We start from the raw sequence: 25,698 nt of genomic DNA, 5'->3' as shown, positions 1-25,698 counted from the left end.
TTACTGACTATCAACCGGACACGTTACCCACCCGTGTATACACTATATACTCAAACAGCATACTTCAAAGTACATCTTGAGAGGATTTTTTTTTTCTTCACTCAAAGACAGCTCTCACTACATTACGTGACACTTCCTCTGCAAACACAGTGATTAGAGCAATACCAGCAAGTACTCCACCTGCTCTGCAAATAGACAGACATCTCAACAGGTAGAAACAGGTCAACACAATGACATAACAATAAGGACACTATATACACCATCCAGGTGGCTGATCTCACCTGCAGATATAACCATATATATTCATATATGCAGCGTATATAACAACTTCCTCATTTTCCCTTGCAGTTAAGTCAGAGAAAAATAAAACACAGAACTTCTGCTTTTCTCCTAGAGCAGACAAAAACCACATTACATTTCATGTGATTTACAATTTATACAGACAGCTTAAGGTGAACCTGACCACCTTGGTGTGGGATCTCTTAGGACGGCTTATCTCATGCGAGATGGCGGTCATTAGGTGTCTAGACTGGGACAGCCCAACCCCCCCCTTCGAAATGCAAGTACACGCATGAGGTTTGCAAGGTGAGATTATACAAATTTTCTCACCTGCGTTTGGAGTGTGCACCTCCACCTCTCGCGTAATTGCCTTTCGACTGAAGGTGTCAGCACGGCCGTCCGCCATCCAGAGCTCCGTCCTAAGGTTCGTTGGGCGCCAAATGATAAGGCCGTAATTTAGGTTGATGCAATCTAGTCATGCATCCCTCTTAAACTGTCTGCAGTCCAAATTATGAGTCACTCGTGGTAGCATGCATAACCACCTTTCACACACACCAGAGACGTGCTCAGATATGAATAGAAAGTAAGACTGATTTATTTCCGGAAGTTGTACAAATATATATAACCTTATTGGCTAGGTGCCAAGAATACGTAACACGTCTCCTATTGGATAAAGTAGAACAGCTTATTCTGTGATATACAATTTACTGTAATGTGCTTGGTTCCTCATTTATATTAAGCAATGTCAGCATGATTCACTGGTCACAAGAATAGCCCAGACTGTCTGTCTGAGTCTTATGCCAAGAGATATGTGGGGTACAGTTCAAACACCATCTTAAATCCTGTTCTTTATGGATATCTCCATGTAACTCTTATATACTTATAATAATTCATAATCTTGTCCATAACAAAGGTACATGGTATAGCCGTACAGGCGCGAGAGGATACTGTCTGAACAATTACAGCCTGTACTCTCCACTGCTACGTGGGTGAAAGATCTAAAATGGGTCGAGATTCAGACCTCAGTTGCTTCTAACTTGCACTACAGAAAACTGAAGAGGCCTGATGCTAGCAGGCAAGGTATAGTCTGCTGGGGGAACCAATTTTCATTTTGGATGTAATAGGGTCAGCAGACTATACCGTGATTACTGTGTCCCCCCAATGAAGCAACCAAGAAAAGCAATTTTGCCATTTAGTGCATATTATGATTTGCAGACATTCTTCAAATATTAATACTGTTGTTTACAACACATGCCTTGGAGACCGACCACTGCTGCTGTCTAGCTTGTATGCATTGTGATGAAGCTGGCATGGATTCGGTGGTAAGAGCGCACTCCAGGAAACCTGTCCAGCTTCAAAACAGTGCTTACAAATCCTGTATAAAAGAGCTTGCAAGCACTTTGCATATTCTGCTGTCTAACAAAGGTAGTATATATCCAAGGCACCTCTCATTTGGATTTCACCCCCTGTCCATTAAAAATATATATACACTTAGCCAAGGTGAGCATTCATGTGTTAGGGGAACCAGCAATGATTGCGGTCGGCTGTATGGAAAGATTTAGGCTTTAGATTACTACATTTTTCCTTTTGTTAATCTAGGTAAATTCAGAACTTGACTCGAACAAAATCCGGCTACAGAAATTGGAAGCAAAATTACAGAAGGTCAGTTAGGGTTGCCGAGTGATAAATTGGAATCGTTTCTTTTTTTTTATTGGAAGCAAGTGATAAGATGCAGTATCTGGGTCCCTTCTTCATTGAAAGGGGCATCGAAGAGGTGAAACTGCAGATTTGAGCCTCACAGAGGATTCTTAATTTTTACAAAATACTGTAGATCACAGGAGACTGTAAAAATCCACTTAAACAATTTCAGGTGAACTTAGCATGACCTTCTGTAAACTTTTGGATGCTAATGTCCAACTGTTCAATGTTTCAGTACTTTTTGTACAACTTGCTGTTCGCTGGCAAGGAGCTTAATGACAAGTGTTTGACCCATAATTTGCCCAATACATTTTGGGGTTCAATTAGAATTGGTATTTAAACAGTCCTCCTCCTCATGCTGTTTACATTTTTATGACATGAGACCCCAAGATGACACCTAACAGTTGATCGATAGTTATGAGCGAGCGTGCTCGGCAGTGCTCAATACTCAATTGAGCATCAGGGTGATCAAGACGCTCAATCGAGCGGTGATCTCCACCCTAAATGTTTTGCTGATGTAAGGCAGCCAATAAACATACTGGGATTGCCTGCCATACACAGTAATGTCATAGCCATATTGGCTACTGGTATTAATGTGTTTGACCAGCCACATCCTGTCATCAAATCTTATGAGACCCCATTGCCCTCTAGAAGCAGTTCAGATAGATTTGATGTAGGAGGGAGAACTTAGATTAGATCAGGGTTTGTACACTTGCACACTTTAGTACCTTTCCTGTGGAACTAAAGAAGGATTTTTGTGTACTCACCGTAAAATCTCTTTCTCTGAGTCTTCATTGGGGGACACAGGACCATGGGTGTATGCTGCTGTGACTAGGAGGCTGACACTAAGTAGACATAAAAAGAGTTAGCTCCTCCCTAGCAGTGTACACCCTGAGCCGGAGGCGGATCTATGCCAGTTTAGTGTACAAGCAGTAGTAGGAGAAACCTGGACAACCATAACTAATCAAGGTAATAATAGGAAAATACCTGTGTAGAAACAGTATCTTATATAAACCAATATATCTATAAATATAAATACGCCGGGTACAAAAAAATGTGGTCCCGTAAAGAACCAGTAACATCCGGCAAACTAAGAACAACCCAAAGACCAAACAGGGTGGGTGCTGTGTCCCCCAATGAAGACTCAGAGAAAGAGATTTTACGGTGAGTACACAAAAATCCTTCTTTCTCTATCGTTTCATTGGGGGACACAGGACCATGGGACGTCCAAAAGCAGTCCCTGGGTGGGTACAGGAGCAATCACACAGATCCATAACCTATCAAAACTCTGTGAGAATGCTCAGTCCAAAAGTGTACCGCCTTTTCATAAGTGTGCGACAGCCGCCTGCAACACCTTTTTCCCAAGGCAGGCATCCGCTGACGCCTGGGTGTGTATGTTGTAAAAACCTGGAAAAGGTATGAAGGCTGGACCACGTGGCGGCTTTGCAGACTTGTTCGGCAGACGCCTGGTGTCTGATTGCCCAAGACGCCCCAACTGCACAGGTGGAATGGGCTTTTACTCCCCTCGGAGGAGACTTGTCTCTAATCCTGTAGGCCTCTGATATGGCCGCCCTGATCAATCTTGCAATGGTAGCCATGGACGCCAGCGTGCCCCTCTTGGGCCCAGTAGACAGGACGACAGAAGGATGGAAGCACGATCTCCTTATTCAGATGAAAAGGAGATACTACTTTCGGCAGGAGATGGGCGCAGGACAATCTTGTCCTGGTGGAAAACAAGAAAAGGTGACCGGCATGAGAGGGCTGCCAGTTCAGACGTTCTCCTGATTGATGTGACTGCCACCAAAAAAGCGACCTTCCAGGATAGGTGTGACATTGAGGATTCCTTTAGAGGTTCGAACGGGGCTAATTGGAGAGACCCTAGGACCAGATTGAGGTCCGCTGGTTCCAGCAGGGAACAATATGGTGGTGCCAGATGGGCGACTCCCTGGATGAACATCCTGACTTGTGGCCGAGAAGCTAAGTTTCTCTGGAAAAGGACTGACAAAGCCGACACCTGCCCTTTGAGGGTTGCCAGCGAGAGACCCGCCTGTAAGCCTGACTGTAGGAAGGCCAGTAACACTGGGAGTGACAGATCCAGCGGAGATGAGTTGCCGTTGACCTCGCACCATTGAAAGAAGGCCTTCCATGTACGGTAGTAGATCTTTGAAGACGAAGGCTTTCGAGCCCTGACCATAGTCTGAATCACCTGCAGGGTAAAGCCTGCCTGGGCTAGTAGCCAGGATTCAACAGCCATGCCATCAAATTGAGAACCCCTGAATGTTGATGGAAGAGAGGACCTTGCGACAGCAGGTCCAGACGATCTGGGAGCCGCCATGGGGTGTCTGCGATGAGCTGCGTGAGCTCTACGAACCACGCTCGCCTGGGCCATTCCGGGGCAATGAGAATCAATGGGATGCCCTCTGCTTTGATTTTCTTGAGGACTCTTGGGATAGGTGGAAGCGGTAGAAAGTTGAAGGGTAGCCTTAACTGATTCCACGGAAGGATGAGAGCGACGACTCCTAGCGCTCGCTGGTCGTGTAACGGGAGATGAATTGTGGAGCTTGATTGTTGAACTGAGAGGCCATCAGGTCCACATCCGGAGTCCCCCATCTGTGGCAGATCTGTTCGAAATCCTCCCTGTTGAGGGACAATTCGCCCAATGCCAGACCTTGCCTGCTGAGGAAGTCGGCTGCCCAATTCTCCACGCCGGGGATATGTACTGCGGAAAACCTGGAGTGGTGAGGCTCTGCCAACTGTATGATCTTCTTCGCCTCTCTCATCGCTATGACGCTCCTTGTTCCGCCCTGGTGATTGATGTATGCCACTGCTGTGGCGTTGTCCGACTGGATCCTGATTGGCGATCCCTGTATGAAGGGCTGAAAATTCTGTAGGGCTCGGAGAACAGCTCTGATCTCTAAAACGTCGATAGGGAGCCGGCTCTCCTGGGAGGACCACCGATCGTGAGCCGTGTGTTGATGGAACCCGCTCCCCAGCCCAGAAGACTGGCATCAGTGGTGACTGTCTGCCAGTGTACCGGTATGAAAGACATTCCTCTGGAAAGATTTGGGCCGCTGGTCCACCTTAGAAGCGAGCGGCGGGTTTCCGGAGACAATTGGATCCTGTGATCCAAGGTGAATAGAGATTTGTCCCATCTGTTCAGCAGGGTTAGCTAAAGGGGACGAAGGTGGAAGCGGGCAAACGGAACCACCTCTATTGCCACCACCATCCGACCGAGGACTCTCATGCCAAAACGTATGGACACCGTCTTGGAGTGAGGGAGGACCTGGAGGTCTCTTTGGAGGGAGACAATCTTTTCTTGCGGGAGGTACACGCGTCCTTGGATGGTATCAAACTCCATACCTAGGAAGGTAATCCTGCGGGCCGGGGTCAGAGAGGACTTCTTCCGATTGATGAGCCAGCCGAGTTGGGACAGAGTATCGATGGTGACCTGAAGACTTAGGAGACAGTCGTCGAAAGAAGGCCCCTTAATCCATAAATCGTCCAGGTACGGAATCACCAAAAACCCCTCTGGAGTGCAGGATAGACATGGCAGCCGCCATGACCTTTCTAAACACTCGTGGTGCAGGAGCGAGGCCGAAGGGTAGAGCAGTAAACTGATAATGATCTTCTGCTATTGCGAAGCGCAGGAATTTCTGGTGCTGTTGGGAAATCGGGATGTGCCGACACCTGTATGTCCAACGATGGAATTGATGAGAACTCTATTTTAAACCCTGAGTCCAGAATCTCTCCGACCCAGGCGTCCGTGATCAAAGGCAGCCAGACGTGTTGGAAATGAGATAGGCGCCCCCCACCTGATCTGCGCTGACGCGCGACGACCACGGGTCATTTAGCGGGGTAGCGCTGTGATCTGGATGTCGGCTTGGATGGCTGGCGTGGCTTAGAACGCCAGGAAGGGTATGTTTTGAAGGACGGATTCTTCCTGTTCCTCTGTGGGGACCTGTTTCTCTTAGGATGTGTTGGGGAACTGAAGCTGCGAAAGGAATGGAACCTTGGGGTTGGCTGGCGACGTGGGATACGTCTTGGTCTCAGCTGTGGAAGAGAGGTACTCTTACCTCATGTGGCCTCGGCGATAATCTGATCCAGCCTGTCCCCAAACAGGCGACCACCTGCAAAGGGGAGGGCTGTAAGTGAATTTCTTAGAGGCCGCGTCCGCATTCCAGGCTCTGAGCCAGATCGCCCGACGGATGGCCACCGTGTTGCTAGCCGCTTGCGCTGCGCAGTTGGCTGCTAAACAGAGATGCGTTGATTATGTACTCACCCGCTAGAGCAATCTGTGCAGCAATGTTGACGAACTCCGGATTGCTCGATCCCGAGCGAAGACCTCTGCGGAGTGTATCGGTCCAGGACACCATGGCTTTTGCGACCCAGACGGCGGCGAAGGCAGGAGAAAAGACCGCGCCCGCCGCCTGAAAGGCCAAACGGGCGAGTCTCTCGGTGTTCCGATCTGTGGCGTCTCGGAGCGATGCCCCGGTGTGGAACAGATAGTACTGTGTGTGATGACAGGCGGGAAACAGGAGGGTCGACCACAAGCGAGCCTGCCCATTCCTTCCTGAGTTCCTCAGGGAAGGGATAATGTAAATCAATCGACTTACCATTGTTGAATATCTTGTCCGGTTGTTGCCTGTGCTTGCGTAGAATTTCAGCAAATTCTGGATGGTCACAGAATTGCCTGTGTGCCCGCTTAACCCGTTTGAAGGAGACATGCAAGCACTGGGTGGCCACGGAGTCCATCTGGAGCTTCAGCGTTTGATTTACCGCTTCGACCAGACTATCCACCATACGTCTGACATCGGCCGTCTGATCTGAATCCAGCAGCGATGCTGTATCCGACTCTTCTCCTGAAAGGTCGGACGGTCCCGGGGACGAGTGGTACTCGGGCCCTGGAGGTGAGAGAGACCTCTGGGGGGGACTTGAAGAGGAGACCCTGTGTTACGGGGGGCTGTCTGATAACCTAAAGGAGTATCAGACAGTCAGGGTCCACCGTGCAAAGACTCTGCTGCAGACTATGGCAGAGTGCAATACCTCTGTTAACTCACAGAAGGATATAATAAGAAAGTAAAGCAATTCCTCCCTTACTTGGAGGGTGTGTGGAATGATCTCTGTTAATAATCACAGAGACAAAGGCAATGTGTGCGAAATGGCACCTACCTAGGTCCGCTCTTCTAGTGGTGCAAAAGAGACGAACAGCAGCGTAAGCCGCACAAAGCTCCTACCTGCGTTCGCTCCACTAGTGTGCGAGGACACGAACCACTAGATATGGCACCTGCCTAGGTCCGCTCTTCTAGTGGTGCAAAAGAGACGAACAGCAGCGTAAGCCGCACAAAGCTCCTACCTCTGTTCGCTCCCCTAGTGTGCGAGGATACGAACAACTGCTAGTCGCAGTATAAGGAACGTTACCCTAGCGGCAACGTCCACCTACGAGTCGAACCACAAGGCCCAGCCAGACCATGTGCCTCAGGCACCTGCCTATGTCCGCTCCCCTAAGAGGTAAGGATACGGACAGCAGCCGAAGCTGTAAGGTATAAGAACGCTACCCTGCCGGTAGCGCTCACCTAGCATAGACAGAGGAATGCCTAGAGGAACGCGCACAGAGCGTCTACTCTTATGCATGAACCAAGAGGACTGAGCGCCATGCGGCGTGTGTCAGGGTCTTATATAGACTCTGTGCCTCATCCAAGATGGAGGACACCAGAGCCAATCCGCTGCCAGAACGACAGGAGTGACATCATGCTGGCCTATCACCGAGCAAGGCATCACAAGCACATGACCAGCGACCAATCGGCATAGAAGGTGTCAGAGACATGTGACCTCGTGTCAGCGATGATGTCACCCGCACATGTGCAATGGCTCCAAGATAGGACTTAGTCTCCGGCGCTCGCACATGTGCAGTAGCAAGAAATCTGGACTTAGTCTCCAACGCTCGCACATGTGCAGTAGGAAGAAATCTGGACTTAGTCTCCAGCGCTCGCACATGTGCAGTAGCAAGAAATCTGGACTTAGTCTCCAGTGCTCGCAGCAACCGTAACACCCTGAGGGTCCGCTTCTGCACTCCAGTGGTAGGGTCTGGATCAGACCGAGTGTCGTCCTGAGTTGGCTGAACCGGGGAGGCATGGCCGGGCGTAGGGGGTGACTGCAACGCCTGCGCAATGGTCAGAGACGCCCTTGAAGGAGAGTCCACCGACTGGGACAGAGAGGTCAACCACTCCCGGGGGGAGGGAGCGCATTGGAGCTCGGGGTGTCCTGTACTGCTGCAGTAGCGACAGCGACGGGGTTGCTGGCGGCGTCTGGGGCAATCTGCGTGGGCTGTGGGTCTGGGACGCAAGCCAAGCAGAGGGGCGTAGCCTGGCCCTGGGAGTGTTTTTCCTTGCAGGCTGTGCACGCAAGGTACGTTATAAAGGGGGCCTGTTTTGAATCAGGATGACTTAGAGTTAGGCATGGTGCTCAGGAAACTCTCACTAGTGACACTAGGGAGGAGACAGGAGATAGGAGAAAAAGAAGAAAAAAGAGAAATAAGATATAGTCTGGTCCTAAGCAGGAGCAGCACTCACTCAGGTCCTGTGTCCTTCCCAGGTTAGCAGAGGTCTCAGAGCTGCGGGGACAGCACCAGGGGATAATTGGGAAGCTGCTGCCGACAGGCCTGCTTGTTGTTGAAGCGGTGAGCTGTTGATGAAAAAGTGCAGGCTTTTTTTTCTGTTGGTGCAGGGGGGCTGGCCGGCTTGTATCCGGGCAGAATCTGCAGGGGGTGTGCCTGGGAAAGCGCGCGCGCAAACGTGGGGGCGGAGCGCTCAGGCCCGAGATAGGCCCAGGCCGTGGACTAAATTAGTGGGCGGCCGCCGGGAGCACAGCATTGAGCGCGGGGAAAGTCTTACCTGCGTTCTGCCGGCGTCACTGCGATCCTCGGCCCCATCCTCAGATGCTGTGCCTACCGCTGAGTTGCTATACGCCCCTGGGAGACATCGGGGGGGGGGGGTACGGTGGCGAACACTGCTGAGCGCTCCTGCGCTGCAGTGACCACGATCCTCTGCCTGGGCCCAGGGTAGAAGGTAACGCTGGGGAGGCCTGGTGCTGCTGAGCGCTCCTGCGCTGCAGAGCCTGCGATCCTCTCACCGGGTCCTGGATGGGGAAGGCCGTGGGTTGCAGAGAGCCCTTGCTGCCTCCACCTGAAACACCCCTGGGACGGTACCGTATAGGAGGACGGGGAGTGTGCCCTTAAAAACGCTTTACCCCAAGCAGCCCTGGGACTGTACCGTAGGGATGGAGGGGGAGAGGGCCTGGCGTCTCGAGCCTCAACACCCCTGGGGACGGTACCCGGAGGGATGGAGCAGGCGAGGGGTGCTCTCTGTTGCAGAGACTTTAACCCTGCATAGGAGACAAAAAATAGAAAATGAAAGGGCTGAGCGATGCCGTGGCCAAAAAAGGAAAAAACAGAAAAATGTAGCTTTGGCTGAGGTTTGCCCACAGAGATATGGGCCCACTTCAGCCTCCTACGACACTAAGCAAAAAACTGGCAGATCCGCCTCTGGCTCAGGGTGTACACTGCTAGGGAGGAGTTAACTCTTTTTATGTCTACTTAGTGTCAGCCTCCTAGTCACAGCAGCATACACCCATGGTCCTGTGTCCCCCAATGAAACGATAGAGAAAGGGTGTTTTAAGCCTGATTTAACCTAATAAATAAGAATAATAATAAAAAAAACGGTGTGGGCCCCCCAATATTATTGATAACCAGCCAAGGTAAAGCAGACCACTGCAGGCTGGTATTATAAGGCTGGGAAGGCCCAAGGTTCTTTTGCCCTTCCCAGCCCAATAATACCAGCCCGCAGTCACCCCAGAATTGGTGCATCACATTAGATGTGCCAATTCTGGCGCTCTGCCCCAGCTCTTCCCGCTTGCCCTTGTGTGATCGCATTCGGGGTAATGTTTTTTGGGCTGATGTCAGTTGTGTGATGTCAGCTGACATCAAGCCCAGGGATTAGTAATGTCTATAAGACACCCCCATTGCTAACCCAGTAAGTGCAAAGAAGAAAAAAAAAGACACAGGAAAAAAAATAGTTTATTTGAATAAAGACTCCTCCACCCTATCCCTCATTAGCCAATTTATTAACAAAAATGTTCCCACGAAGCTCCGTCAGAGTCCACAATCCAGGAATGCAGCCCTGGCTGCTGGGAATAGCAGTAAAGTACAGATATTCACATGTGTCGGGTAGTGATGACAGCACTCATCAGCGTCACCGGATCATATATATATTTTTTTTTCTTCCTGACCTTTCAACAGCAGTTGAAAATTCAGGAAAAGCTGAAACATTCGGAGGTGAATAAAAGAAATGAATTAAGCAAGTTTATTCAAATGCCAGGCTTTTCCTTTTTGAGCCTACAGGGCAGCATGAATTTCTTTGGATCTTGATTGGGGCTGTTTATCCACTATCCAGACTATCCTGCACTCCAACCTTTCATCAATTTTTTCCACATTCAGGGAGATTGGCTACAGTGCCATAGTTTGTAAACTTCTTGATTATGTTGCACACCGTAAACAAAGGAACATAAAGATCACTGGAGTTGGACTTGTAACCTTGAGATTGTTGATATTTTTCAACAATTTTGGTTTTCAAGTCCTCAGGCAATTCTTTTTCTGTTCTCCATGCTTAGTGTGGCACACACAGATAGACAATGCAAAGATCAAGTCAACTTCTCCACTTTTTATTTGGTTTCAGGTGGGATTTTCATATTGCCCACACCCGTTACTTGCCACAAGTGACTTTGAGTGAGCACTACACGTTTGAAACAAAGTTATTTACCCACAATTTTGAAAAGGTGCCAACAATTTTACCGGCCCATTTTTGGGGTTTTATGTGAAATTATGTAGAATTTTCTTTTTTTCTTCTTTTTTTTTTTCTGTTTGTCCAATACACGCAAAGGAAACAAACCTGTATAACAAAACATGTGAAACTGCAATAATTTTTTTTAGAGAAATACTTTATTCTCTGGAACAATTTCAAACACTGTTGGCTAAGACTGTGTATATGTATACTGCAACATGTTCATTCCTTTATATTATATGCGCTATTTAAATTTCTCGATCGCTTTCATTGGGGGACACAGGACCATGGGTGTATGCTGCTGTGACTAGGAGGCTGACACTAAGTGAACATAAAAAGAGTTAGCTCCTCCCTGGCAGTGTACACCCCGAGCCGGAGGCGGATCTATGCCAGTTTTTTGCTTCGTGTCGTAGGAGGCTGAAGTGGGCCCATATCTCTGTGGGCCAACCTCAGCCTAGGCTATTGCTTTTTTCCGTTTTTTCGTGCTATACGGCGCCGCTCAGCCTTCTCATCATTCTACGTTTTTTGTCTCTTCTGCAGGGTTAAAGTCCCTGCATCAGAGAGAACCCTCGCCTTCTCCTTCCCCACGGGGTACCGTCCCCAGGGTTGTCTGAGGGCTCGAGACGCCAGGCCCTATCCCCCTCCTGCCCCATGGTACCACCCCAGGGGCTGCTTGGGGACCGACATTTTTAATTTTTTAAGGGCACACACTCCCCGTCGACCCCTATGGTACCGTCCTAGGGGGTGTTTCTGGTGGAGGCGGCGAGGAATCTCTGCACAGGATGTCAGGCTCGGCAGCGCAGGAGCGATCACAGCACCAGGCCTCCCCCAGCGTTCCCCTTATACCCTGGGCCCAGGCAAAGGATCTGGCACTGCAGCGCAGGAGCGCTTTGCAGTCTACATCACAGCCCCCCAGAATCCCTAAAGCAGTCTGCACTCACCGGGGGGCCGCAGCATCATGGATGGGACCCGTGGATCTGAGCGACGCACGTGGACGCAGGTAAGATCTGCTCCGCGCGCAGCGCTGCGCTCCCGGTGGCCGCCGCTCACTTATAAACAGAAGAACGATCCAAAGTACTATAGCAGGGCATATCATATTATAAAACAAATAGGTAAATAACCCACCACAGGCATAATTCAGCAAAAAAAACCGGAGAATTGTGGTTTAAGGGATAACAATAAATATTTTATTAGCTGGAAAATACCATATTATAACACTCATAATTTGCATATGGAGAGCAGGGGTCAAAAAGGGTATCCAGGTATTCAGTATATAGTTAATTAAATCACATTATTGCTACAAGGAAGTACATGTCCACAAAGGATACAGGGAATAAAGTGTCATGTGCAATACAATTACTATTACCACAGAAACAGGGGGATTACATAAACATTGCACACAGTCCCATATAAAGTGCTATGCATATCCTAGTGGATCAGACAAGAGTTTTAGCAGCACATATATAACAAATCAAGTAACAGTCATGTGTATACCAGTACCCAGAGGTGGAGGGGATGCACACCAAGCCTAAGAACGCACGTTTTCGCGGGTAGCTTTATCAACCAGGCAAGGTAAGGATGGCAGCAATGATACAGGAACAGGACCTTTTGGGAACAACCCACACGATCCCATGGTATGCTTTTAGCCAATGCAAATGTGAATGCTCGCACATGTGCAGTTGCTGCCTGCACGAGTCCTTCTGCATCTCAACCTGGCCAGGATATCACGTGGGGAGTGAGAGGGGACGCGTCACCATCTACACCACTCATTATGTTACCACACGTAACCATGGCAGCAGGGAGAGCTGAGGACTCGGGCACGTGTATAATAATAGCAACACAGAACTCCCCCTAGCTGTGAACTGGAAAAGTGCACATGAAGATCATACCACAAAAAGTAACATATAAACATGTGCACAGTACTTTGGGGAATATACAAACCCCATAGACATATACAGTGTGGTGAATGCAACACTGATATCATATTTTATACAGAAGTCCACAGCGTCACATGCAGAAGGGAGAGAAACACCAAATAGCAAAATTTACAAAATCATGCATCATTGCACACAAACACAGGGATTAATACATAAGGATTCAGGATGGACGAATCAATTATAGAAAAAGCGGCTAGAGATGGTTTGCTTGTGGGTTGATGAAATTTCAATATCCGTTCATGGTAAAAATTGCGCCAGTAAAAACTGTGAAAAAATATTAATTAATAAAAATAAAATTGTGTGTGAATAAAAACACACTAGGTGCAAAACAAGGTAAAATGCAAAGGAGGCCAGACAATTTAGTCCCCTGCTTCGGGCCTACCTCGGGCCGGAGTGCTCCTCCCCCCGTTTGCGCGCGCGCGCGCGTCTCCCTTGGCCCGCCCCCCGCATATTCTCCCCTTAGCCTCCTGATGAACCTCTAAAGGGAGAGGAGAAACGCGTTGAGGCCTGGCAGGCCTGGATTCCTGCTTCTCAGGGAAGTAATTCATCTTTTCTCCCTGTTATACTATATTATATAGAATATGATTGGAGCAACCTTTTCTATTTTGCAGTAATTTGCAGGGGTGTCTGTATCCCATTCTTCTTTCAGCTCCTGGGGTATAATGGGGAGATTATCTGAGCCCCTTGTGATATGACTCTAGGTGACTGTAATATACTTGTGGGGTATACCACCCTGTAACATATGTGGTTGTAAATAACTCTTATGGATCACTACCTTGCATAAAGATAATTTATTAGGAATAGAAGTCTATACGTCTTGTACAGTGCTAGTATCATGAATAGGAATTCCTGGTTGTAGATCAGTAAATTGATACCTTCTTGATCTAAGAAAAACAATACAGGGAAGAGTATTACCATTTGGGAACTCATATATATTGTACTGTGCAAGCACCACTATAGGGCTTTCTATCCCATCCCTATATCAGGGTCAGGGAGAGGGAGAGCCGACGTGGAACGGGGGCGCCCGGTAACTTATGATGTCATACCCTCCGTTGTTAGGTAGGGATACACTACCCTTATAGGGCTATATTAGTTTCCCTTCCCTTTCCTAAAGTGTGTGTGTATATAAAACTCCTTGGTTATTTACAAGGATATCGTGATCCATTCTCATTTATATGTTTGTGTGTCTGTTTGTGGGTACATTTTAATGAATATTAATAAAAATTGCACATTTTAAAATAGGGTTGACTCTGTTAGTTCTAAAAATTGCGCCAGTAAAAACTGTGAAAAAATATTAATTAATAAAAATAAAATTGTGTGTGAATAAAAACACACTAGGTGCAAAACAAGGTAAAATGCAAAGGAGGCCAGCCAATTTAGTCCCCTGCTTCGGGCCTACCTCGGGCCGGAGTGCTCCTCCCCCCGTTTGCGCGCGCGCGCGTCTCCCTTGGCCCGCCCCCCGCATATTCTGCCCAGAGACAGCCACCTCATCTGCTTAGCACGCCCCCCCCCAGTTAAAAAAAAAAAGAGGCAAAAGCCCGCGCTTTCCTACAAACGGCTCACCTCAGCACAGGCAGGCCGCTGAGCAACAGCATCTTTTCCCTGCGGCTGTCCCAGCTACTCTGAGGCCCCTGCTGACCCGGGAAGGACACAGGCCTGGGTGAGTGCTGCTCCTGATTAGGACCAGCGACCCTTTTACCCTTTTTTCTTTCCAACTATCTCCTGTCTCCTCCCTAGTGTCCCTAGTAGGAGTCTCCTGAGCAGCCATGCCTAACTCTAAGTCTTCCCGATCCAAAGAGGCCCCCTTTATAATGCATTTTGCGTGCTCGTCTTGCAACGAAAAATTCTCCCAAGGCCAGGCTACCTCCCTCTGCTCAGCTTGCGTTCCTGATCCGCAGCCCACACAGATTGCCCCAGACGCCGCCAGCCCCCCCCCGTAAACATCGCTACTGCAGCAGTACAGGACGCCCCGGGCCCCAATGCGCTCCCTCCCCCGGAGTGGCTGACTTCTCTCTCACAGTCGGTGGATTCTCTGTCAAGGGCGTCTCTGACCATCGCGCAGGCTTTGCAGTCACTCCCTACGCTCAGCCATGCCCCACAGGTCCAGCCGCCGCAGGACGACAGTCGATCTGACCCAGACCCGGCTACTGGAGCGCGGAAGCGAACCCGCACGGTCTCGTCTTCCAATTCCTCCCAGAGGTCTCTCTCCCCTCCAAGGCCCGAGTGCCACTCGTCTCCGGGGCCATCTGATTTCTTTGTCGCTCCATTGGGAGACCCAGACAATTGGGTGTATAGCTATGCCTCCGGAGGCCACACAAAGTATTACACTAAAAGTGTAAAGCCCCTCCCCTTCTGCCTATACACCCCCCGTGCTCACGGGCTCCTCAGTTTTTATGCTTTGTGCGAAGGAGGCAGACATCCACGCATAGCTCCACAGCTTAGTCAGCAGCAGCTGCTGACTAGGTCGGATGGAAGAAATGAGGGCCCATAACAGGGCCCCCAGCATGCTCCCTTCTCACCCCACTTTGTCGGCGGTGTTGTTAAGGTTGAGATACCCATTGCGGGTACACGGCAGGAGCCACATGCTGTTTTCCTTCCCCATCCCTTAATGGGCTCTGGGTGAAGTGTGGGCCGGATCGGTCTCCAGGCACTGGGACCGTGCTCCCTCCGCAGCCCCTGGGAATCTGCTGGATAGGAGCCGGGTATCGTCAGGGACAAGGCCCTGCTACTGTGAGGTACTCTGTGTCCCCGTGGGGACAGCGCATGGAGCGCTGGTGCCACACACTTTGCAGCACTGCTGGGTGTGTTAGTGCGCCGGGGACTATCGCGCATGGAGCGCTTGTGCCATACACTTTCCAGCTCGGCTGGGTGTGTTAGTGCGCCGGACATGGAGCGCTTGTGCCAGACACTTTCCAGCACTGCTGGGTGTGTTACTGCGCCGGGCATGGAGCGCTTGGGCCAGACACTTTCCAGCACGGCTGGGTGTGTTAGTGCGCCGGACATGGGGCGCTTGTGCCAGACACTTTCCAGCACTGCTGGAGGTGTTAGTGCGCCGGGGGACTACCGCGCGGCCGCGCTGATTGCCGGCCGCGCTTATAACTTTAGTCCCCGGCTTCTGCGGCCTAGTGTCGTTTATTCCCGCCCACAGGCCTGCCAGTCAGGGGAAGGGCGGGACGCTGCACAGATCGTCAGCGCCGAGGGCTGGAGCATACATTTGTATCCTCCTCCCTCCTCACTCAGTACACTGGGGCACTAGATTCCCGCACTTTTCTTGGGCACGCCCACGGTCCCCTCCTCCCCACAGAACGCCGGCAGCCATTCCTGTCAGCGATTCAGATGCTGGAGAGGAGAGACAACACAGGGAGACCCAGGCAGGGAATCTGGTGATCACACAACCGCTCTCAGCGGTCGGTAAGCAGCACCTCTGGTGCTGGCCCCACTGAGTACCGAAGTGTATATATATATATATATATAGGCTTATAGGCTATACATTTGCACTGTACGGTCGCTCTGTTTATTTTTGGCTATATACCCTCCTGGTTGTTCTCAGAGGAGACAACCTGTCATCTGCAAAAAGCAAGGGTGCCAAAGCACAGGCGTGCTTTGCAACCTGTACCTCTTGTACAGCTGTACTACCGGCAGGTTCCACTGACCCTCATTGTGTGCAATGCTCGGCCCCTGTGGCACTTACTCAGCCGGAGCCTCTGCTACAGGTGGCCCAGGTGGAACCACCTGCTACCACTGTCCAGGTGACAGGGACGGAGTTTGCAGCCTTTGCTGACAAACTGTCTGAGAGTATGGATAAATGGTCTGCTAAAATACTGGAAGCATTGCAGTCCAGACCGGTGATTCAGGCCCCGGGCACTGTCCAATCCTTGACCCCTGGTCCCCCTCATTTGGAACAGCAAAGTGCCCCTGGGGTAACCCATAGGTCACAGGGTGAGGTCTCTGACACGGACCGCAGTCCCAGGCCGCCCAAGCGGGGTCGCTGGGAAATTCCCTCCACTTCGTCACACTGTTCAGGGTCCCAGCATGGGGACTCTCTGGAGGATGAAGCGGAGGTATCAGATCAGGATTCTGATCCTGAAGCCGCTCTCAACCTAGATACACCTGAAGGTGACGCAGTAGTGAATGACCTTATAGCGACCATCAATCAGGTGTTGGATATTTCTCCCCCAGCTCCCCCAATTGAGGAGTCAGCTTCTCAGGAGAAATTCCGTTTCAGGTTTCCAAAGCGTACATTAAATATGTTTCTGGATCACTCTGACTTCAGAGAGGCAATCCAGAAAAACCGAGACTGTCCAGACAAGCGTTTTTCCAAGCGCCTTAAGGACACACGTTATCCCTTCCCCCCCGAGGTTGTTAAGGGCTGGACTCAGTGTCCTAAGGTGGATCCTCCAATCTCCAGACTGGCGGCTAGATCCATAGTTGCAGTGGAAGATGGGGCTTCACTTAAAGATGCCACTGACAGACAGATGGAACTATGGTTGAAATCCATCTATGAAGCTATAGGCGCGTCTTTTGCTCCAGCATTCGCAGCCGTATGGGCGCTCCAAGCTATCTCAGCTTGTCAGGCGCAGATTAATGCTGTAACACGTACATCTGCCCCGCAAGTGGTGTCCTTAACCAATCAGGCGTCGGCGTTTGCGTCCTACGCCATTAATGCTATCCTGGACTCGGTGAGCCGTACGGCGGTGGCATCCGCCAATTCGGTGGTACTCCGCAGGGCTATGTGGCTACGTGAATGGAAGGCAGACTCTGCTTCCAAAAAGTTCTTAACCGGTTTGCCATTGTCTGGCGACCGCTTGTTTGGTGAGCGATTGGATGAAATCATTAAACAATCCAAGGGAAAGGATTCATCCTTACCCCAGTCCAAACCAAACAGACCTCAACCACGGAAGGTACAATCGAGGTTTCGGTCCTTTCGGACCGCGGGCAGGTCTCAATTTTCCTCGTCCAAAGGGCCTCAGAAAGGTCAGAGGAACTCCGATGCATGGCGGTCTAAGTCACGTCCTAAAAAGACCGCCGGAGGAACCGCTCCCAAAGCGGCCTCCTCATGACTTTCGGCCTCCTCAAACCGCATCCTCGGTCGGTGGCAGGCTCTCCCGCTTTTGCGACACCTGGCTGCCACAAGTAAAAGACCGATGGGTGAGAGACATTCTATCTCACGGTTACAGGATAGAGTTCAGCTCTCGTCCTCCGATTCGTTTCTTCAGAACATCTCCGCCCCCCGACAGAGCCGAGGCTCTTATGCAGGCGGTGGGCACCCTGAAGGCGGAAGGAGTGGTGATCCCTGTTCCTCTTCAGCAACGGGGTCACGGTTTTTACTCCAACTTGTTCGTGGTGCCAAAAAAGGACGGATCCTTCCGTCCCGTTCTGGACCTAAAACTGCTCAACAAGCATGTGACAACCAGGCGGTTCCGGATGGAATCGCTCCGCTCCGTCATCGCCTCAATGTCCCAAGGAGATTTCCTGGCATCAATAGACATCAAAGATGCTTATCTCCACGTACCGATTGCACCAGAGCATCAGCGCTTCCTGCGCTTCGCCATAGGGGAAGAACACCTTCAGTTCGTGGCACTGCCTTTTGGCCTGGCAACAGCCCCACGGGTCTTCACCAAGGTCATGGCAACAGTGGTGGCAATCCTACACTCTCAGGGACACTCGGTGATCCCTTACTTAGACGATCTCCTTGTCAAGGCACCCTCTCAAGGGGCATGCCAACACAGCCTGAACATTGCTCTGGAAACTCTCCAGAGTTTCGGGTGGATCATCAATTTTCCAAAGTCAAATCTGACACCGGCCCAATCACTGACATATCTTGGCATGGAGTTTCATACTCTCTCAGCGATAGTGAAGCTTCCGCTGAACAAACAGCGTTCACTACAGACAGGGGTGCAATCTCTCCTTCATGGTCAGTCACACCCCCTGAGGCGCCTCATGCACTTCCTAGGGAAGATGGTGGCAGCAATGGAGGCAGTTCCTTTTGCGCAGTTTCATCTGCGCCCTCTTCAATGGGACATTCTCCGCAAATGGGACAGGAAGTCGACGTCCCTCGACAGGAACGTCTCCCTTTCTCGGACAGCCAAAGCTTCCCTTCAGTGGTGGCTCCTCCCCACTTCTCTGTCGAAGGGGAAATCCTTCCTGCCCCCATCCTGGGCGGTGGTCACGACGGACGCGAGCCTGTCAGGGTGGGGAGCGGTCTTTCTCCACCACAGGGCTCAGGGGACTTGGACTCAGACAGAGTCCTCCCTTCAGATCAATGTTCTAGAGATAAGGGCAGTGTATCTTGCCCTAAAGGCGTTCCAGCCGTGGCTGGAAGGCAAGCAGATCCGAATTCAGTCGGACAACTCCACAGCGGTGGCATACATCAACCACCAAGGCGGGACACGCAGTCGGCAAGCCTTCCAGGAAGTTCGGCGGATTCTGCTGTGGGTGGAAGCCACAGCCTCCACCATATCCGCAGTTCACATCCCGGGTGTAGAAAACTGGGAAGCAGACTTTCTCAGTCGCCAGGGCATGGACGCAGGGGAATGGTCCCTTCACCCGGACGTGTTTCAGGAGATCTGTTGCCGCTGGGGAATGCCGGACGTCGACCTAATGGCGTCCCGGCACAACAACAAGGTCCCGACATTCATGGCACGGTCTCAAGATCACAGAGCTCTGGCGGCAGACGCCTTAGTTCAGGATTGGTCGCAGTTTCAACTGCCTTATGTGTTTCCTCCTCTGGCACTGTTGCCCAGAGTGTTACGCAAGATCAGGGCCGACTGCCGCCGCGCCATCCTCGTTGCTCCAGACTGGCCGAGGAGGTCGTGGTACCCGGATCTGTGGCATCTCACGGTCGGCCAACCGTGGGCACTACCAGACCGACCAGATTTGCTGTCGTTTTTCCATCTGAATTCTGCGGCCCTCAACCTGACTGTGTGGCCATTGAATCCTGGATCCTAGCGTCTTCAGGGTTATCTCAAGAGGTCATTGCCACTATGAGACAGGCTAGGAAACCAACGTCCGCCAAGATCTACCACAGGACGTGGAGGATATTCTTATCCTGGTGCTCTGATCAGGGTTTTACTCCCTGGCCATTTGCCTTGCCCACTTTTCTTTCCTTCCTTCAATCCGGATTGGAAAAGGGTTTGTCGCTTGGCTCCCTTAAGGGACAAGTCTCAGCGCTCTGTGTTTTTTCAGAAGCGCCTAGCCAGACTTCCACAGGTACGCACGTTCCTGCAGGGGGTTTGTCACATCGTCCCTCTTTACAAGCGTCCGTTAGCACTCTGGGATCTGAACAGGGTGCTGATGGTTCTTCAGAAACCACCGTTCGAGCCAATGAGGGATATCTCTCTCTCACGCCTTTCGCAGAAGGTGGTTTTTCTAGTAGCAGTCACTTCACTTCGGAGAGTGTCTGAGCTAGCAGCGCTGTCATGCAAAGCCCCCTTCCTGGTGTTTCACCAGGACAAGGTGGTTCTGCGTCCGGTTCCGGACTTTCTCCCTAAGGTGGTATCCCCCTTTCATCTCAATCAGGATATCTCCTTACCCTCTTTTTGTCCTCATCCAGTTCACCAATGTGAAAAGGATTTGCACTTGTTAGATCTGGTGAGAGCACTCAGATTCTACATTTCTCGTACGGCGCCCCTGCGCCGCTCGGATGCACTCTTTGTCCTTGTCGCTGGCCAGCGTAAAGGGTCACAAGCTTCCAAATCAACCCTGGCTCGATGGATCAAGGAACCAATTCTCGAGGCTTATCGTTCCTCAGGGCTTCCGATTCCCTCAGGGCTGAAGGCCCATTCTACCAGGGCCGTGGGAGCGTCCTGGGCTTTGCGGCACCAGGCTACGGCTCAGCAGGTGTGTCAGGCGGCTACCTGGTCGAGCCTGCACACTTTCACGAAACGCTATCAGGTGCATACCTATGCTTCGGCAGATGCCAGCCTAGGTAGGCGAGTCCTTCAGGCGGCGGTTGCCCACCTGTAGGACGGAGCCGGTTGCGGCTCTATTATGAGGTATTATTTACCCACCCAGGGACTGCTTTTGGACGTCCCAATTGTCTGGGTCTCCCAATGGAGCGACAAAGAAGAAGGGAATTTTGTTTACTTACCGTAAATTCCTTTTCTTCTAGCTCCAATTGGGAGACCCAGCACCCGCCCCTGTTTTTTGTGTACACATGTTGTTCATGTTGAATGGTTTCAGTTCTCCGATATTCCTTCGGATTGAATTTACTTTAAACCAATTTATAATTTTTTCCTCCTTCTTGCTTTTGCACCAAAACTGAGGAGCCCGTGAGCACGGGGGGTGTATAGGCAGAAGGGGAGGGGCTTTACACTTTTAGTGTAATACTTTGTGTGGCCTCCGGAGGCATAGCTATACACCCAATTGTCTGGGTCTCCCAATTGGAGCTAGAAGAAAAGGAATTTACGGTAAGTAAACAAAATTCCCTTCTTTTCAGGAGAAGAGTCGGATGCAGCCTCACTGCTGGACTCGGACCAGGCAGCCGATGTCAGGCGTATGGTGGACAGCCTGGTCGACGCGGTGAATACGACGCTGAAGCTCCAGCCGGACTCTGCCACCACCCAGAGCTCACAGGTATCTTTCAAACGAGTTAAACGTGTCCACAGGTATTTCTGCGATCATCCGGAATTCGCTGAGATCTTACGCAAGCACATACAGCAACCGGACAAGACGTTCAACATCGGTAAGTCGATTGATTTACACTATCCCTTCCCCGAGGATCTCAGGAAAGAATGGGCAGGCTCACCGGTGGTCGACCCTCCGGTCTCCCGCCTGGCCTCGCATACTGCTCTATCTCTGCCACAGGGGACATCGCTCTGTGACGCCACGGACCGGAACATCGAGAGATTCGCACGTTCGGCTTTCGAGGCAGCAGGCGCTGCCCTGTCGCCGTCTTTCGCCGCCGTCTGGGTAGCGAAGGCCATGGTGACATGGGCCGACACCCTCCGCAGAGGCCTTCACTCACAGGCTAGCGATCCCGAGCTCGTCAACATGGCGGCGCAGATTGTTCTAGCGGGTGAGTATATCATTAACGCATCTCTGTCGACAACCAACTGCGCAGCACAAGCGGCCAGCAACACGGTGGCAATCCGCCGGGCGGTCTGGCTCAGAGCCTGGAATGCAGACGCGGCTTCAAAGAAGTCCCTTACCGCCCTCCCATTTGCAGGAGGCCGGCTGTTTGGGGACAGGCTCGAGCAGATCATCGCCGAGGCTATGGGAGGAAAGAGCACCTCCCTTCCCCAGCTGAGACTAAGACGTATCCTGCGCCGCCAGCCGACCTCAGGATTTCGTCCTTTTCGCAGCTTCAGTTCCACTACACAGCCTAGGAGGAACAGATCCCCACAGAGAAACAGGAAGAACCCGTCCTTCAAAACAAATCCCTCCTGGCGTCCTAGACCACGCCAGCCAGCCAAACCAGCATCTAGATCTCAGCGATACTCCTCCAAATGACTCGTGGTCTTCGCGCGCCAGCGCAGACCAGGTGGGGGGGGCGCCTTTCTCTTTTCCAACACGTGTAGCTGCCTTTGATCACAGACGCTTGGGTCAGAGAAATCCTATTCTCGGGATACAAGATAGAGTTCTCGTCAATGCCTCCAAGTCGGTTTTTCCTTTCCCATCCTCCCGAGTCAGACGCGCGAGCTCGCCCTTTTCTTCACGCCATCGAATCTCTGCACCGCTCAGGGGTCGTGGTTCCGGTGCCAAATTCGGAACGGTTCAGGGGAGTCTACTCAAACCTCTTCGTTGTCCCCAAAAAGGATGGCACTGTGCGCCCTGTTCTCGACCTCAAGATCCTCAACAGGTACATCAGACCCCAAAAATTTCGCATGAAGTCTCTCCGATCGGTCATTGCCTCCATGGAGGTCGGCGAATTCCTCGCCTCTCTGGACATACAGGATGCATATCTGCACATCCCGATTGCACATCAGCACCAGAAATTCCTGCGCTTTGCCGTGGCAGACGATCATTATCAGTTTACTGCCCTACCTTTCGGTCTTGCGTCTGCGCCCCGAGTATTCACGAAAGTCATGGCTGCTGCCATGTCGATCCTGCACTCCAGAGGAGTTTTGGTGATTCCGTACCTGGACGACTTGCTGATCAAAGGGTCAGGTTACCATCGATACTCTGTCCTGGCTCAGTTGGATCATCAATCGGAAGAAGTCCTCTTTGACCCCGGCCTGCCGGATCACCTTCCTAGGCATGGAGTTCGATACCATCCAAGGACGCGTGTCCCTCCCACAGGAAAAGATTGTCTCCCTCCGGAAAGATATCCAGACCCTCCACCACTCCAGAGCGGTGTCCATACGATTCGGTATAAGGGCCCTCGGTCGGATGGTGGCGCCAATAGAGGCGGTTCCGTTTGCCCGCTTCCACCTTCGCCCCCTTCAGCTATCTCTGCTGCACAAATGGGACAAGTCTCTATTCACCCTGGATCGCAAGATAAATTTGTCCCCGGAAGTCCGCCGCTCTCTGCTCTGGTGGACCAACAGACAAAATCTCTCCAAAGGAACGTCATTCTTACCGGTACACTGGCAGACAGTCACCACCGATGCCAGCCTTCTGGGCTGGGGAGCGGTGTTCCATCATCACACGGCTCACGGGCAGTGGTCCTCCCGGGAAAGCCGGCTCCCGATCAACGTTTTGGAGATCAGGGCAGTCCTTCGAGCCTTGCAAGCCTTTCAGCGCCTTATACAGGGGTCTCCAATCAGAATACAGTCGGACAACTCCACGGCGGTGGCATACATCAATCACCCGGGCGGCACGAGGAGCGTCATGGCGATGAGAGAGGTGAAGAAGATCATACAGTGGACAGAGTCGCACCACTCCAGGATCTCCGCGGTACATATCCCCGGCGTGGAAAATTGGGCGGCTGACTATCTCAGCAGACATGGTCTGGCGTTGGGCGAATGGTCTCTCAACAGAGAAGTTTTCGAACAGATCTGCCACAGATGGGGGACTCCGGATGTGGACCTGATGGCCTTGCGGTTCAACAATCAAGTCCCACAGTTCATCTCCCGTTACCACGACCAGCAGGCGCTTGGAGTCGACGCCCTCATTCTTCCGTGGAATCAGTTCAGACTTCCGTTCATCTTCCCACCGCTTCCACTGATCCCAAGAGTCCTCAAGAAAATCAAGGCAGAGGGCATTCCAGTGATTCTCATCGCCCCAGAATGGCCCAGGCGAGCGTGGTTCGCAGAACTCGCACAGCTCGTCACAGACACCCCATGGCGGCTTCCAGATCGGCCAGACCTGCTATCGCAGGGTCCGCTCTTCCATCAAAATTCAGGGGTTCTCAATTTGACGGCATGGCTTTTGAATCTTGGCTATTAGCTCAGTCAGGCTTTGCTCCAGGAGTGATACAGACTATGATCAGGGCTCGGAAGCCTTCATCCTCAAAGATCTACTACCGCACCTGGAAGGCCTTTTTTCAGTGGTGTGAGGTCAACGGCAATCCCTCCCCGTTGGTTCTGTCACTCCCGACGCTACTGGCGTTCCTTCAGGCAGGGTTACAAGCGGGTCTCTCGCTGGCAACTATCAAGGGGCAGTTTTTGGCTCTGTCTGTTCTTTTCCAGAGAAATCTAGCATCGCGTCCACAGGTCAAGACGTTCATCCAAGCAGTCGCCCATCTGAATCCGCCCTATCTGGCTCCGCTAGAACCATGGGATCTTAATTTGGTTTTAGGATCCCTCCAACTGACTCGATTTGAACCACTCAAAGAATCCTCATTCTCACACTTGTCCTGGAAAGTGGTCTTTTTGGTGGCGGTCACTTCAATCAGGAGAACGTCTGAACTGGCAGCTCTTTCGTGCCGTTCTCCTTTTCTTGTTTTTCACCAGAACAAGGTTGTCCTGCGCCCGTCTCCTGCGTTCCTGCCAAAGGTGGTGTCTCCTTTTCACCTGAATGAAGAGATCGTGCTTCCATCTTTTTGTCCTGCACCCACTCGCTCCTTGGAAAGGTCACTGCACACTCAGGACTTGCGTCTCAAGAACTGCGCCTTTCCGCAAATCAGACAACTTGTTCGTCCTGTCTTCTGGTTCCAAGAAGGGCATGCTGGCGTCCAAGGCTACCATTGCCAGATGGATCAGGTCAGCCATTTCGGAGTCCTACCGAATTCGGGTCAAGTCCCCTCCGAGGGGAGTAAGCGCCCATTCCACCCGTGCAGTTGGGGCGTTTTTGGCAATCAGACACCAGGCTTCAGCCGAGCAAGTCTGCAAAGCCGCAACGTGGTCCAGTCTTCATACCTTCACCAGGTTTTACAAGGTCCACACCCAGGCATCAGCAGATGCCTGCCTTGGGAGAAAGGTGTTGCAGACGGCCGTCGCACACCTGTAAAAAGGTTGTAAACATTTGGACAGAGCTTTCCTACAGAATTTTTTGTGTTTTGTTGGGATCTGTAGGACTGCTTATGTACCCACCCAGGGACTGCTTTTGGACATCCCATGGTCCTGTGTCCCCCAATGAAAGTGATAGAGAAAGAAGGATTTTTGTGTACGCACCGTAAAATCTCTTTCTCTGAGTCTTCATTGGGGGACACAGCACCCACCCTGTTTGGATTGTGAGGTCTTCATTTGCCGGATGTTTCCCGATGTTGTTACGGGTCAACGTTCTTTTCCATCCGGCTTTTATATATATATCCGTGCCCATAAGGCACTGTGTTTCACCACACATTTTTCTCTTTGTATTACGTTGTTTAGTTATGGTTGTTCAGGTCTCTCCTTCTACTGCTTGTACACTAAACTGGCATAGATCCGCCTCCGGCTCGGGGTGTACACTGCCAGGGAGGAGCTAACTCTTTTTATGTTCACTTAGTGTCAGCCTCCTAGTCACAGCAGCATACACCCATGGTCCTGTGTCCCCCAATGAAGACTCGGAGAAAGAGATTTTACGGTGAGTACACAAAAATCCTTCTTTTCCATGCATCTAATTGCTCATGCAGATTTGTTTTTTGCCAC

At 51.2% G+C, this 25,698-nt stretch overlaps 1 protein-coding gene across 6 annotated transcripts in view; it reads left to right on the top strand.

Annotated features, from left to right (window-relative positions):
- CCDC150 (coiled-coil domain containing 150) overlaps nt 1-25,698 on the top strand; it is a 209,808-nt gene that overhangs the window by 118,601 nt on the left and 65,509 nt on the right. For 4 of the 6 annotated variants that reach the window (XM_075340359.1, XM_075340363.1, XM_075340360.1 and 1 more), the window contains exon 17: nt 1,879-1,941. The exons of the other annotated variants lie outside the window; for them this stretch is intronic. In XM_075340359.1, the coding sequence (XP_075196474.1) occupies nt 1,879-1,941 (63 nt within the window). The remainder of the gene's footprint in view (nt 1-1,878; nt 1,942-25,698) is intronic. 6 annotated transcript variants of the gene reach the window in all.

The sequence above is a fragment of the Anomaloglossus baeobatrachus genome, chromosome 3 (genome assembly GCF_048569485.1).
Source record: "Anomaloglossus baeobatrachus isolate aAnoBae1 chromosome 3, aAnoBae1.hap1, whole genome shotgun sequence".
Taxonomy (NCBI): Eukaryota; Metazoa; Chordata; class Amphibia; order Anura; family Aromobatidae; genus Anomaloglossus; species Anomaloglossus baeobatrachus.
The sequence above is the reverse complement of the archived record's forward strand: the minus strand, read 5'-3'. Positions and strand labels throughout refer to the sequence as shown.